This window comes from Pan paniscus, chromosome 1 (assembly GCF_029289425.2).
Source record: "Pan paniscus chromosome 1, NHGRI_mPanPan1-v2.0_pri, whole genome shotgun sequence".
Taxonomy (NCBI): domain Eukaryota; kingdom Metazoa; phylum Chordata; class Mammalia; order Primates; family Hominidae; genus Pan; species Pan paniscus.
In genome coordinates this window covers 78796248-78811727 of record NC_073249.2, presented here as the reverse complement: position 1 = coordinate 78811727, position 15480 = coordinate 78796248, and the positions used below count along the sequence as shown (strand labels likewise).

Here is a 15480-nt window from a genome sequence, read left to right as displayed (position 1 = left end):
AAAATTTAAAAACAAAAAACCAAAACACAGCACAGTGGGGATCTTCCAGAACATGTAGCTGGACCTTGAAAGTGACACTCTCCTAGTAAATTGAGTTCTTCATCAGCAGGGCTGTTGGGGGCACCACCTGCTTGCCAGAACAAATCACCAACAGGAAGGGGACAATAAATTATTTCATGGATGGACCAAAAAGGAAACATATTTCCCCCAATTCCTCAGCCACCTACAACCCCAGAGATACAAAGACAAGGAAGATGAGAAAGGGAACAGAGTACAGAGACGTGTGAGAGAGGGAAATCCCTTCCCTATTCCAATGATAGTAAAAATAGCTAAAACTTATATAGTACCCATAACATGTTAGGCATGCTGTAAGTGCTTTAAATGAATAACTCATTTAATTCTCACAACAGCCCTGTGGGGTAAGTACTACCTTGAAAATGGGGAAACAGAGGCAGAAAGTGACCTGCTTATAGTCACATAGCTAGCAAGTGGCAGAACGAGGTTATAAATTCATAGATCCTGGCTGCACAGTTGCTGGTCTAAGCACCAAGCTATACTGTGTTTACCCTAAAACCAAAATCCTTGCCTGCTCTGGGTATCAAGGAAGACTTTTGAACAAACAATAAAGTTGAAGATTTTAAATAAACAGGATTTAGTACTAACAATAATTATGAGACTGTATTAATAACCAAAAAAAGATGGAGAATTCATGAAATCAGACTTAGAATAGTCCATAAAGGAGACAGCCATCTATCAGGGAAAGACAGGGCAAGGGAGTTGGCAGAGAAGAGGGACAGAGCACAGTGGCAGCAGTTACAGGAAAACATAGAACCAATTCCTGTATATATACCTTAGAGGCTAAAACTGCTCACAAAAGAGTATCATTAACATTCTTATATCTGCATATTCTATTGCTAGGAGAATGCACAGGAAAGCAGTAACAACTGTAGATTCTGGGGATGGAAATTAGGGGATGGGAGCTAGAGAAGGGGAAGACTTGGAAACGTTCACTGTTTACGCTTTTGTACTGTAGTGCACATGCATGTGTATTACCTTTTTACATGTTCAAACAAATAAATAAGGTATACTACTTTAAAAGTCCATTCAAAAACATGCTTCTATGAATAATCTAAGTTTTATTGCTGGATCAAACTATATCTATATTTTGATATAGTCTATAATTATATTTACAATCCATCTTTTGCTCTTGTAAAGGGGCTGTTTACTATGCATGTTTGTAAATGTCCCTCACCCTTAAATCCTCCATTTTGTCTTAATTTTTATTCTTTATTTTCTTTTAGCCTTTATTTTTATACCATCGAATTGGTTTTCTTTGTCTCTAAGCCACTGAAAATCCCTCTTTTTTTCCCTAGTGTGGGAGAGGGGTCCTAATGAATAAATGAAAGATGTCTTCCTATGTGGATTTGAAGGAATTTTAAAATAGAGATTTGCCATCAGTTAGAGATGACCACACTAAATTTTGATCTAGTTAGATGTATACACTGTTAGAGAAGTAGAGTAGTCCAAACACAATTATTGCCAATAGTGTGATAAGGAGTTTTGTCGAAAATATAAAGTGCACAGAAAATTTAGAAAGTGCAAAGAGTTATGGCATTCCAATTACAGAAACAAATTAATTAACTCCATCAATTTGTCTCTACAGGAATAATAGGAGTTAGTGAACCAGCTCCTAAGCATGCATAGTAAAACTGTGGTTCTAAGAAAGCAAAAACTGGACTACCATTCCAGGCCTTAATTTGTTTTTCAGCAACAGAATCTACATTTCTCTTAGCTGTGGAAAAGGTCAACTTCAGAAACCCAATTATATTCAAAAGAATGACACAGACTTAGATTGGAAATAGGAGTTGCAAGAAGAGAGAAGGAGATAATCAAATGGCTCATTGGAAACAAAACATAAACTTGCTTGATGTAGAAACTGAGTTATTGCTAGCATTGAGGCATGTCTGGGCCACTCAAGATAAGGCAGGACTAGCAGGATGGAAGAGCCTGCAGGGAAAGACACCTCCTAGCTGAAGATTATCAAGGTGCATGAATGTGATTCAAAGACAGTGGGCTAGTATGAGAGGTTGATCAGTGCTTCTCGCTATATTAATAGCACAGTCCCAGCTGCTAAGTCCTATAAAGACAGGGATGTTGTAAAAGAGCAAAACAATGACCATCTGAAAATGATGAGAGTGAATTCAGTCACCTGTGGCTTTAGCTATAAAGTGAGAGCACCTTTTGTGCAGAAGCTGGCTCTTTTGCTAATGGGTTACAGCAGCCATGGGACTGTAATCAACAAGTGAGCGAAGGACATGAACAGACACTTCTCAAACGAAGACATTTATGCAGCCAAAAGACACATGAAAAAATGCTCATCATCACTGGCTATCAGAGAAATGCAAATCAAAACCACAATGAGATACCATCTCACACCAGTTAGAATGGCAGTCATTAAAAAGTCAGGAAACAACAGGCACTGGAGAGGATGTGGAGAAATAGGAACACTTTTACACTGTTGGTGGGACTGTAAACTAGTTCAACCATTGTGGAAGTCAGTGTGGCGATTCCTCAGGGATCTAGAACTAGAAATACCATTTGACCCACCATCCCATTACTGGGTATATACCCAAAGGATTATAAGTCATGCTGCTATAAAGACACATGCACACATATGTTTATTGTGGCACTATTCACAATAGCAAAGACTTGGAACCAACCCAAATGTCCATCAATGATAGACTGGATTAAGAAAATGTGGCACATATACACCATGGAATACTATGCAGCCATAAAAAATGATGAGTTCATGTCCTTTGTGGGGACATGGATGAAGCTGGAAACCATCATTCTCAGCAAACTATCGCAAGGACAAAAAACCAAACACTGCATGTTCTCACTCATAGGTGGGAATTGAACAATGAGAACACTTGGACACAGGAAGGGGAACATCACACACTGGGGCCTGTTGTGGAGTTGGGGGAGGGGGGAGGGATAGTATTAGGAGATATACCTAATGTAAATGACAAGTTAATAGGTGCAGCACACCAACATGGCACATGTATACATATGTAACAAACCTCCACGTTGTGCACATGTACCCTAGAACTTAAAGTATAATAAAATATATATATATTTTAAAAAGAAGCATTAGCAACAGTATCAATGCCTTTGACAGATGGCAGAGGCAGCAGCAGCAGCAAGCAGCAGCTTTTGACTTCAACAGAGGTAGGCAATGCCAACACATCAAATTATAGCAGTGAAGGAGGTATCAGACAAATCTTTACTACAGATAGCTCAGATGTATAACACAAAATCTTTTGTAATCTATCCAATTATTTTTGGTTTTCAAAAATGTATTAGCTACTTTTAATTATTCACACTATCAGAGGAACTTTGAAATATACTTGTCAAATTCCTTCCAGAATTTCTCTTGGCATTTTGATTTGAAACACTGAATTTATAGATTAAGTTATGAATACTTCCTTAAACTATTGTTTTATCATTAGAAACATGTTTTCTTTCTACTTATTTGAATATTTAGTAAAGCTTTTTCTTCATTCAGACTTCATACAATATCTTTAGAAGTATTTTATAAATAGTATTGTTATTGAGTGTAAAATGTATGATTTGCAAATATATTCTCTCAGTATATGGTTTGTCTTATTTTTCTTAATGGTATCTTTTGAAGAGCAAGAGGTTTTAGTTTTGATCAAGTCCAGTTTACCATTTTTTTCTCTTTTGTGGGCCATGGTTTCAGTGTTGCATCTAGAAACAAAAAGAAAACTTTTCCTAACCAAAAATGGCTGTTTTCTTCTAAAGGTTTTACAGTTTTAGCCTTACATTTATATTTATGATCCATTTTGTGTAGGTGCGAGGTAAAGTATAAATTCATCTAGTTGTATTAAACATCTTTTGTCCCATTCTTATGTTTGTAACATAAAGTCTTGTAGCATTGGCCCACACAGTTTCTAACTTTCAGAGCTTAAGGAGATTTTCTTCATGAAGTGAATATATGATCAATTTCAAATGCTTTTATAGTTTTACAAAAATGGTATGCTCTTATTTTTAAAAGCCATGCAATGTAGATTAGGGAAAGAAAAGAAAAGAAAGAGAAAGGAAGGAAGGAGAGAGGGAGGGGAGGGAGGGGAGGGAGAGAGAGAGAGAAAGAAAGAAAGAGAAAGAAAGGAAGGAAGGAAGGAAGGAAGAAAGAGAGAGAAAGAAAGAAAGAAAAAAAGAAAGAGAGAGAGAGAAAGAAAGAAGCACCGTGAAAAGAGTCATCACCAATTATTATTTCAGCCATTTCTCTAGGTCACAAGTCATTTTCTCTTAAAAAAAAATTGAATGCATAACTTACATTGTTTTGTGGTATCCGTTATGACTGATGAAAACATGATGGTGGTCTGATTCTCTAGCCTTTGTCACCTGGATTCTTTCTGTAGAAGCCTTTATCTTTATTTTTTGTAAACTGGAATTTTATAAAAATGTCTCTAGGCATTTTTTAATTCAAATATACTGGGCACTCACACATTTCCAATCCAACTGCTCCAGCCATTTATCTCTGAGAAATTATACTACACTATTGATTGGATAATTTTTCTCTTCATGTTTTCTCCATTATTTCTTTATGAGACTCCTATTAGCTACATATTGAATTGTAAATTCTTAAGAAATTTTACTATTTGACAGCTTTGAATTTTGGGACTCTTCAATATCTGATTTTATATTTTCTGTATCAATTCATCTATCAGAGGACACTTAGGTTGATTCCATATCTTGACTATTGTGAATATGCTGCAATGAACATGGAAGTAAAGATGTCTCTTTGATATCCTGCTTTTATTTTCTTTGGATAAATACCCATAAATAGGATTGCTGAATCATATGTAGTTCCAGTTTTAATTTTTTAGAAATCTCCATACTGTTTTCCCATGTGGTTGTTTTCATGCCAATTTACGTTCATGCCAAGGGTTTACATGCATCCAAGGGTTTCCTTTTTTCCATACTCTCACCAACTCTTATTATCTTTCATCTTTTTGATAATACTTATCCTAACAGGTGTGAGGTAATGTCTCACTGTGATTTTAATTTGCATTTCCTTGACAATTAATATTATATTAATAATATTGAGCATTTTTCACATTCCTATTCACCGTTTATATGCCTTTTTCCCATAAGTTATTGGGGTACAGGTGGTATTTGGTTACATGAGTAAATTCTTTAGTGGTAATTTGTGAGACTTTGGTGCACCCATCATCTGAGCAGTATACCCTGCAACATATTTATAGCCTTTATCCCTATCCCCCTCCCACTCTTTCCCCCAAGTCCCCGAAGTCCATTGTATCATTCTTATGCCTTTGCATCCTCATAGCTTAGCTCCCACATATCACAGAGAACATACGGTGTTTGGTTTTCCATTCCTGAGTTACTTTACTTAGAATAGTAGTCTCCAGTCTCATCCAGGTCACTGCAAATGCTGTTAATTCATTTCTTTTTATGGCTGAGTAGTATTCCTATATATATATATATACATATACATATATATATACACATATATATATGTATATGTATATATATATATATACCACAGTTTCTTTATCCACTTGTTGATGGGCATTTGGGTTGGTTCCACGATTTTGCAATTGTGAATCATGCTGCTATAAACATGCTTGTGCCAGTTTCTTTTTCAAATAATGACTTCTTTTCATCTGGGTAGATACCCAGTAGTGTGGATTGCTGGATCAAACGGTAGTTCTACTTTTAGTTCTTTAAGGAATCTCCACACTGTTTTCCATAGCAGCTGTACTGCTTTACATTTCCACCAGCAGTGTAGAAATGTTCCCTGATCACCACATCCATGCCAACATCTAAGGTTTTTTGATTTCTTGATTACCGTCATTCTTGCAGGAGTAAGGTGGTATTGCATTATAGTTTTGATTTGCATTTCCCTAATCATTAGTGATGTTAAACATTTTTTCATATGTTTGTTGGCCATTTGTATATCTTCTTTTGAGAATTGTCTATTCATGTCTTGGCCCACTTTTTGATAAGATTGTTTTTTTCTTACTGATTTGTTTGAATTTGTTGTAGATTCTGCATATTAGTTCTTTGTCAGATGTATAGATTGTGAAGCTTTTCTCCCACTCTGTGGGTTGTCTGTTTACTCTGCTGACTGTTCCTTTTGCCATGCAAAAGCTCTTTAGTTTAATTAAGTCCCAGCTATTTATCTTTGTTTTTATTGCATTTGCTTTTGGGTTCTTGGTCATGAAATCTTTGCCTAAGCCAACGTCTAGAAGGGTTTTTCCAATGTTATCTTCTAGAATTTTTATAGTTTCAGGTCTTAGATTTAAGTCCTTAATCCATCTTGTGTTGATTTTTGTATAAGGTAAGAGATGAGGATCCAGTTTCATTCTCCTGCATGTGGCTAGCCAATTATCCCAGAACCATTTGTTGAAAAGGGTGTCCTTTCCCCACTTTATGTTTTTGTTTGCTTTGTCAAAGATCAGTTGGCTGTAAGCATTTGGGTTTATTTCTGGATTCTCTATTCTGTTCCATTGGTCTATGTGCCTATTTTTATACCAGTACCATGCTGTTTTGGTGACTATGGCCTTATAGTGCAGCTTGAAATCAGATAATGTGATGCCTCCAGATTTGTTCTTTTTGCTTAGTCTTGCTTTGGCTATGCGGGCTCTTTTTTGGTTCCATATGAATTTTAGAATTTTTTTTTCTAATTCTATGAAGAATGTTGGTGGTATTTTTATGGGGATTGCATTGAATTTGTAGATTGCTTTTGGCAGTATGGTCATTTTCACAATGTTGATTCTACCCATCCATGAGCATGGGATGTGTTTCCTTTTGTTTGTGTCATCTATGATTTATTTCAGCAGTGTTTTGCAGTTTTTCTTGCAGAGGTCTTTTGACTACTTGGTTAGGTATATTCCTAAGTTGTTGTTGGTTTGTTTTTGTTTTTTCTTTCCTTTTTTTTTTTTTTTTTTGCAGCCATTGTAAAAGGGGTTGAGTTCTCGATTTGATTCTCCCCTTGGTCGTTGTTGGTATATAGAAGAGCTACTGATTTGTGTACATTAATCTTGTATCTGGAAACTTTGCTGAATTCTTTTATCAGCTCTAGGAGCTTTCTGGAGGAGTCTTTAGGGTTTTCAAGGTAAACGATCACATCGTCAGCAAACAGTGACCATTTGACTTCTTTACAGATTTGGATGCCTTTTATTTCTTTCTCTTGCCTGATTTCTCTGGCTAGGACTTCCAGTACTATGTTGAAGAGGAGTGGTGAGAGTGGGCATCCTTGTCTTGTTGCTGTTCTCAGAGGGACTGCTTTTTGTATGTATTTTTTGGAAAAAGTTTTATTCAGGTCTTTTGCCCATTTGTAATTGGATTAACTGCTTTTTTTTGCCATTGAATCATGAGTTTCTTATACATTTTGGATATTAACCCCTTATCTGATTTATGTTTTACAAATATTTTATCCCATTCCATAGGTTGTCTTTCTAATTTTATTAATTGTTCTCTTTGCTGTGCAGAAGCTTGTTAATTTGATGTAGTCCCACTTGTTTAATTTTGCTTTTGTTGCCTGTGCTTTTTACGTCATATCCAAAAATCTTCATCGAAACTAATGTAAAGAAGCTCTTTCCCTATGTTTTCTTCTAGGTGTTTTACAGTTTCACATCTTTACATTTGTCTTTAACCCATTTCAAATCAACTTTTGTATATGGTAAAAGATAAGCGTTCCATTTCATTTATTTGCTTATGGACATTCAGTTTTCCCAACATCATTTATTGAAGAGACAGTCCTTTGCCCATTGTGAATTCTCGTCTCCCTTATCAAAGATTACTTGACCATATATCAATAGATTTATTTCTGGGCTTTTTATTTCATTCAATTTGTCTATGAGTCTGTTTTTATAGCAGTCCCTACAATTTTAATTACTTTTGTATTATAGCTTGAAATCATAACTGTAATACCTCCATGTTCTTTCTTAAGATTGTTTTGGCTATTGGAGGTCTAGTTCTCCAGTTTCTTGGAAAAAAAGAATGATAAATTCTTAGTGGAATCCCTTTAATTACCAGTTTTAAAGGCTAAATTCTCATTCCATAGTGTGAGTTTAGTCATTCTTTAATAAGGCCTGACTTAAGTTGCCCTGCTGGCATTTTTTTGTTTTTGTTATTTTTTGAGACAGAGTCTCTCTCTGTCACCCAGGCTGGAGTGCAGTGGCGCCATCTCGGCTCACTGCAAGCTCTGCCTCCCAGGTTCACGCCATTCTCCTGCCTCGGTCTCCCGAGTAGCTGGGACTACAGGCGCCTGCTACCACGTCCGGCTAATTTTTTTCTATTTTTAGTAGAGACGGGGTTTCACCGTGTTAGCCAGGATGGTCTCGATCTCCTGCCCTCGTGGTCCCCCCGCCTCGGCCTCCCAAAGTGCTGGGATTAGAGGTGTGAGCCACCACGCCCGGCCCTGCTGGCATTTTTATAGGTAGACTCCACACTGTGTAGATGGGACTTAATAGTTATAGTGGTGTACAGAAGTGCATCTGGTAAAGAGCACACCTTACAAAATACTGTCTGGAAATGCAAATTATATAAGCATAGTGGTTGACTGTAAAAGACCTCCACTTAGGCAAACATACTACTGTGGATTTAAATTACAGTTTGGTCTCAACACTTCTGTGAACTCTTGAGCATGTTTTCCAGTCTGATTTGGTTCCTTTAGTCTCTGTAAAAGGAAAAAGTGCACATGCTATTATCAGTCTCACTGCTCTGTAATCATTAATTGTTCTTCTTCTTTTTTTTTTTAACATGGTACTTAGGCACATAAAGTTAGCAGCCTATTGGATGTATACTCAGGCCTGTTAAGTAATGAATCCATGATCCTGGCTGTGAACTCCAGGTATGATAAGCTGTCATGCTCTTTTATTTCACTAATTGGATGTATTTAAAATGTTATATCTTTAAAAACATGCAACTGTGAAAGATAAGAAATTACTCCAAACTTCACCATCACAATTTGGCGACTACTATTTCTTTCTTATACTCTTTCCCATTCTTTCTGTATTGCATAGACAAGCAGATAATCTTTCTAGCTGCTGAGGCAAGCTTCATTTGCCATCAATTTGAAGATGCATCTCAATGTAAGAAATACTAAGATGTGAAAAACATATTATTATTGATTACAGAAAATGTGGCAGTAATATATTTCAACTGTTTAAAGCTTAGCATGGCTTTGTGGACTTGGCTGGGAATGTAACCACTCTTTGCCTTATTATGTTTATGGAGAAATATATTCTGATTTCTAAATAACTGTTTATAGATAATATTTACAAAGAAATTAATTCCTTTATTTTTACAACATTATCATTTTTAAGAGAATATTTAAGACTCATCTGTCACACAAAGCCAAAAGCTGAACCTCATGTTTGCTTATCACTAAGAAATGGCTGGGCCAGGCACGGTGGCTCACGCCTCTAATCCCAGCACTTTGGGAGGCTGAGGCAGGCAGCTCACGAGGTCAGGAGATTGAGACCATCCTAGCTAACATGGTGAAATCCCGTCTCTACTGAAAATACAAAAAATTAGCCAGGCGTGGTGGCGGGCGCCTGTAGTCCCAGCTACTCAGGAGGCTGAGGCAGGAGAATGGTGTGAACCCAGGAGGTGGAACTTGCAGTGAGCCGAGATGGCACCACTGCACTCCAGCCTGGGCGACAGAGCAAGACTCTGTCTCAAAAAATAAATAAATAAATAAAAAAGAAAAGAAAAAAAGGCCACTAAATTTCTACTATATTTGTTTTCTCATCATTAATAATTACTCCTTTTTCTTGTCAGCTTTGTGGATCCCTTCCTGCAGTTTGAATCTCAGTTGAAGATAATAGAGTCATCCTTTGGAATGCTAGTTGTCATGCCAAGTCTTGACAAAGTAAAAGAAATGGGGACCAGTTATGAGTACATTGAGGACATGAAGGTAAAATTTTTCTTCCTTTAATCATTATAGGATGTTATTACACATCACAGCAATCCTGCAGAATGTGACTCAGCAGGTGATAATCTTTAGGGTCCTCCTCTTCACTCTTTTTAGTTATAACAGTCAGTGCACTAATCTATACCACTGGACTCCTTGTGAGTTCTACAACCCATGGGATTTTAATGGATTCTATAGGATTTGTAGGAGCAAATAGGCGAAGATATTTTTGGTTAATTGGTTTAGCAAGAATAGGGAGTTTGCTGGCAAGTGCTTCAAAGAATGGAATAGGAACATAGAAAGATGGAAGTAGAAAGAATCCTATAGTAAGATTAGCAAACATCTGTGGTCTCCATTTCTTCAGCATTGCTATACAGTGAACTTGCTCTATAAGCTAGAGAAGAAATTCGTGGCATATGGTATAAAGTGAGGTCTCAGCATAGCCACCTCTCTCCTTTCTTCAGTTTGTGGAGAGAACCTACAACACTCAGATGCAAAACTATCAGGCTAATTGTTTCTTTTTATAAGAGCTTCTATACACATCTCAGAGAATTTCAGCCTCGTCTGCAATTGATGCAAGGTGACTTTAATGTAGAAACTTTCTCAGCTATGTTCCTATATCCCTAACACAGATTTGTAGGCTGCTATTTTTTCCAAATATGCCATTCTTTTCCAACTGGACTTCTTCCAAATATTCCTGAGTGGCTACCTGAGGATACCCAGAGATACTTCTACTTTTTACTGGTGAAGACCACTCTGGTAGTTGGGAGAAGAAAAATAACTTCTGAGTTAAATAAAAGTCTTCTTCCAATACTAGAAAGAAAGAAAAAAATGTGTTGTTATATAGCATTTCATCATCCAAATGCCCCATGTTTATTAATGTTACATATATTTTATATATCAGCTACTCACACATGGAAATTTCCAATACCCACATAGCATACAATTTCTAGTACCTACATAGTATGTGGAACAATAAATCTTACTGTTTCCATCTATTTACATATAAAAAGTATTCAATATTGGGTTTTGTTTTGTTTTGTTTGAGACAGGGTCTTGCTCCTTCACCCAAACTAGAATTCAGTGGCACTATCTTGGCTCACTGCAGTCTCCACCTTCTGGACTCAAGCAATCCTTCCATCTCAGCCTCTCAAGTAGCTAGGACTACAGACATGCACCACCATACCTGGCTAATTTTTGTTTTGTTTTGTTTAATAGAGATGCGGTCTCACTATGTTGTCCAAGCTGGTCTCAAACTCCTGAACTCTAGCAATCCTCCCACCTTGGCCTCCCAAATTGCTGGGATTATAGGTGTGTGGCACTGTGCCTGGCCTGAATTATATTTAAATATGATGTTTGGATAACTTGTAGGTGTCAGCTAAAATAAGAACCAAGTCACGTCATGCTTGAGTCTTCTCCAACCTATTTCAAATCACAAAGGCATAAAAGTCTATTTTTTTTATATAGATAGTAGTAAGTAGCAGCACTTAAAATAGCAATTACTGTCTACTTCCATCACAACTATTCAGGTGGATATTCACAAATTATTCCTTTCAATGAACTTAAAGCAACAGTTAGAATAAAATATATTCATGTTATTACATTCTAAAAGACAGTGGAAAACTGAAAAGTATACGTACAAGAGTATCCCAAAACAAACACTAAAAAGATAATCTATAAACAGCTAAGGCAAGAGAAAATTTAAAATTTTAGAGGTGAGAATTTTTCTAAATGTTCACCATTAGAATAGGAAATAAAACTTTTTATAAATAGGGGGACAAAACTATTAGCCAGGGCTATGTTCTTTTTGAAAATGAACTCAAAATCACACATCCAGTGAAAATAAATCCAACATACTGAATTCTCAAGCAAAATCACATTTAAGCACAAAGAATATTGAGGAAATGCAGCATTCATAAACATGGAAAAGCAAGTTTTTATAAAATTAAATTTATAGCTTTTCCTCCTATAAACATGGTAGATGCTTATTACAGAAAATTTAAATATTATAGAAAGTCACTAAAAATACTCATTCTACTTCTCAAAGAGAATTACATTTTAATGTTTTCATTTGTCTTTTTCTTTGTATATTTTTTAATATCTGAGATAATGCTAAAATTCTTTAAATATGTGTGGCATTTTACAATTTGATGTTAAGTATTTTCTGTGTCACTGATTTATGTTCAAGGAATTGAAACCCAATTAAAAGTAACTTTTAAGCAAGAAAAAAACTGTAGACATTAGGTAAAATTTTATCTAAGTCTGGCTGACTGTGCAATGTTTTTGTGTTTCAGAATTTATACCACAATATTTTAAATACATATGAGAACATTCTTACGAGCTTGGTGTCTAAAGACCTCTACAAACTACAGATCTTAAAGGTAAAGGGGAAATAAGTAGTTTAATTTTCTTGTCATAAGTCTAGTATGCTCACTATGCTTCACTTTCTTCTCATTTGCTATATTTGCATCTCCTTCAAGTATTTGATGACTGAAAGTTTTTCTTTACCACAAAAGAGTGAAATGTAGTCACTTCCCTTTATTTGAATTACAGGGGCACACTTTTAGGAATTTAATTTGGGAAGGACAGCATCAACAGGTACTTGAGAAACCAGATCTCATGTGGTGATATATGGGTGAACACAGTTTGAAGTAGCAGAGAATAGTATTAGAGAGCAGTATTAGCCTAAACTACCCTCAAGTTCACATAGCAATGAAACCATGCTGTGTATGTCTGTGCTCATGCTTCTTCCTCATCAACTCAGGTGCTAAAGAAAATGCTGAGCATTCTATCTTCATGGATACTACTGTACCTAAAGAAGGCCTGACAACAATTCAAAACCCTATTTTTCACAACTGAGACCTCACTTCATTTTTTAATGTCCCAACCAGAGACAGAAGACTGCACTGCATGTCTTATGGTCTTCAACTTTGCATTCCTAACATGTTGGCATCAGAGGCCAACTGTCCAGAAGTACTGGAAAAACAGATGGATTTATCCTACCAGGAGCATCTATGAGCTGTATAATTCATAAATACATACAAGTAAAGAAGCAGTATTGGTATTTATGAAGCCAAAAAGGAATTTGAAGGAAAATAAAAATGTATTAAGCTAATTTGTGCCTAATTTGAGCTGTTTTTTTTAATTCATTTAAAAAATGTTATCCACTAGCTGGCCATATGCAGAAGATTGATATTGGACCCCTTCCTTACACCATATACAAAAATTAACTGAAGATGGATTAAAGACTTAAATGTAAACCCCAAAACTATAAAAATCCTAGAAGACAACCTATGCAATACCATTCTGGACATAGGAACAGGCAAAAATTTCGTGAAAAAGACACCAAAAGCAGTTGCAAATGGGACCAAAAGCAAAAATTGACAAATGGGATCTAATTAAACTGAAGAGCTTCTGCCCAGTGAAAGAAACTATCAACAGAGTAAACAGACAACCTACAGAATGGGAGAAAATTTTTGCAAGCTATCCATCTGACAAAGGTCTAATATCCAGCATCTATAAGGAACTTAAGTTTACAAGAAAAAAAAACTCCATTACAAAGTGGGCAAAGGACATGAACAGACACTTTTCAAAAGAAGACATACATGTGGCCAACAAGAATATGAAAAAAAGCTCAACCTCATTGATGATTAAAGAAATGCAAATCAAAACCACAATGAGATACCAACTAACACCAGTCAGAATGGCTATTCTTAAAAAGTCAAAAAACAACAGATGCTGGCAGGGTTGTGGAGAAAAATAAATGTTTATACCCTGTTGGTGGGAGTGTAAATTAGTACAACCATTGTACAAAACAGCATGGTGATTCCTCGAAGACCTAAAAACAGAAATACCATTTGACCCAGCAATTCGATTACTGAATATATCCAGAGGAATATAAATTGTTCTGTCATAAAGACACATGCACACATATACTTGTTGCAGCACTATTCACAATAGCAAAGACATGGAATCAACCTAAATAACCACCAATGGTAGACTGGATAAAGAAACTGTAGTACACATACACCATGGGATACTATGCAGCCATACAAAAGAAAAAGATTATGTACTTTGCAGGAATTTGGATGGAGCTGGAAGCCATTAGCCTTAACAAACTAACACATAAACAGACAACCAAATACTGCATGTTCTCACTTATTAGTGAGAGCTAAGTGATGAGAAAACATGAACACATATTGGGGAACAAGAGATACTGGGGCCTGACAAAGGGTGGAGGTTGGGAAGAGAGAGAGAATAAGGAAAAATAATTAATGGGTACTAGGCTTAATATCACAAGTTTATCTATATAAAAACCTGCACATGTACCTCTGCACTTAAAATAAAAGTTAAAAAAAGTTGTTATCCTCACAACCCTTCACCGTGATTATGAATCCTCCCCTTCCCTGCCCATGCATGCTCTTTTATTCACTCCATGACACTATCAACAGCTTCCATTTATTGAGTTAAGCATTGACTCCATGTCAGGCACTAAATTGAACATGTGGGTTATCTCATACAATCATTAACATAATTCCATGAGGGGGTTACTATTAATTCTTCCATTTCACAGATTAAAAAAAAATGAAAACGGAGAAAGGAGCAATAATATATATAATGCTAATGTGTGGAGGAGCCCCTCTAGCTTGGGAGCCTGTTACTTAACCACTTTGTTCTTATACCTACCATGCCTAAAATCTTCCCTGCTTCTCAAAAAGGGCTGAAACCTCACTCCTGAAAAGGACAAGGCAGAGGCTGACCCCTCTGAGATTTAGAAACTCTTTCACCTTAGGAAATAGACTTCAAACATTTTTCACAATGGGAGCAAGAAAAGGTGAAGAGGTTTGGCCAACCATTGACATAAATATAGTAGACCCTGACAGATTGCCTTAAAGAAGGCTATTAATGGCGATTGGCATATGAGGCATATGCAGTATTCTTCCCTTTTCAAGGTTGTAAATGTGTCCTTGCCTCTGAGGATTAAGAACAGCTAGAAGGTGCAGCTAAGACAGATTTGAATCAAAATTTGCAAGAACTTTCTAACCAACCTGACTCCAGTAATGTACTCTCTAACCATAAGCCAGAATATTTGAGTGGTGAATTGGCAGAGGAATTCTGGAATAAGATGATATTGCAGGATCAGACAAGATTTTAAGTCTCTTTAAAGCTGAAAGGCAGATTGTCATTTAAAAGTAAAAGGGAGAATACATACTTTGAAAGAAAAAGAGGAGGCAAAGCAGCTGATAATCATATCATAGCTTCGTACTGAACTATTCATGGTGCCTAACAAAGTGACTATTATAGTGGATATTAGTAAATACTTTTTGAATAGAATAAAATAAAATAAAACCCAGATACAGTTTCCATAGTAGATGAAGTAGTATACTAGATGCTTATTGTCTGTGTTTTTGAGATAAATGTAGGTTAAGTGTGAAATAACCAGGAGAATGTAGGAAGGCCTGATTTGGTGAAGTTGAAGAATAGAGGAAAGGTTCTTGGAAAATGGAAATTTC

General features: G+C 36.2%; 1 protein-coding gene across 4 annotated transcripts in view; it reads left to right on the top strand.

Moving 5' to 3' along the window:
* The window catches only part of MROH9 (maestro heat like repeat family member 9), a 132348-nt gene that overhangs the window by 13835 nt on the left and 103033 nt on the right, over window positions 1-15480 (top strand). For all 4 annotated transcript variants that reach the window (XM_003824644.5, XM_055111690.3, XM_055111691.2 and 1 more), the window contains exons 4-6: window positions 8823-8902; window positions 9835-9970; window positions 12262-12348. In XM_003824644.5, coding sequence (XP_003824692.2) covers window positions 8823-8902; window positions 9835-9970; window positions 12262-12348 — 303 coding nt within the window. The remainder of the gene's footprint in view (window positions 1-8822; window positions 8903-9834; window positions 9971-12261; window positions 12349-15480) is intronic.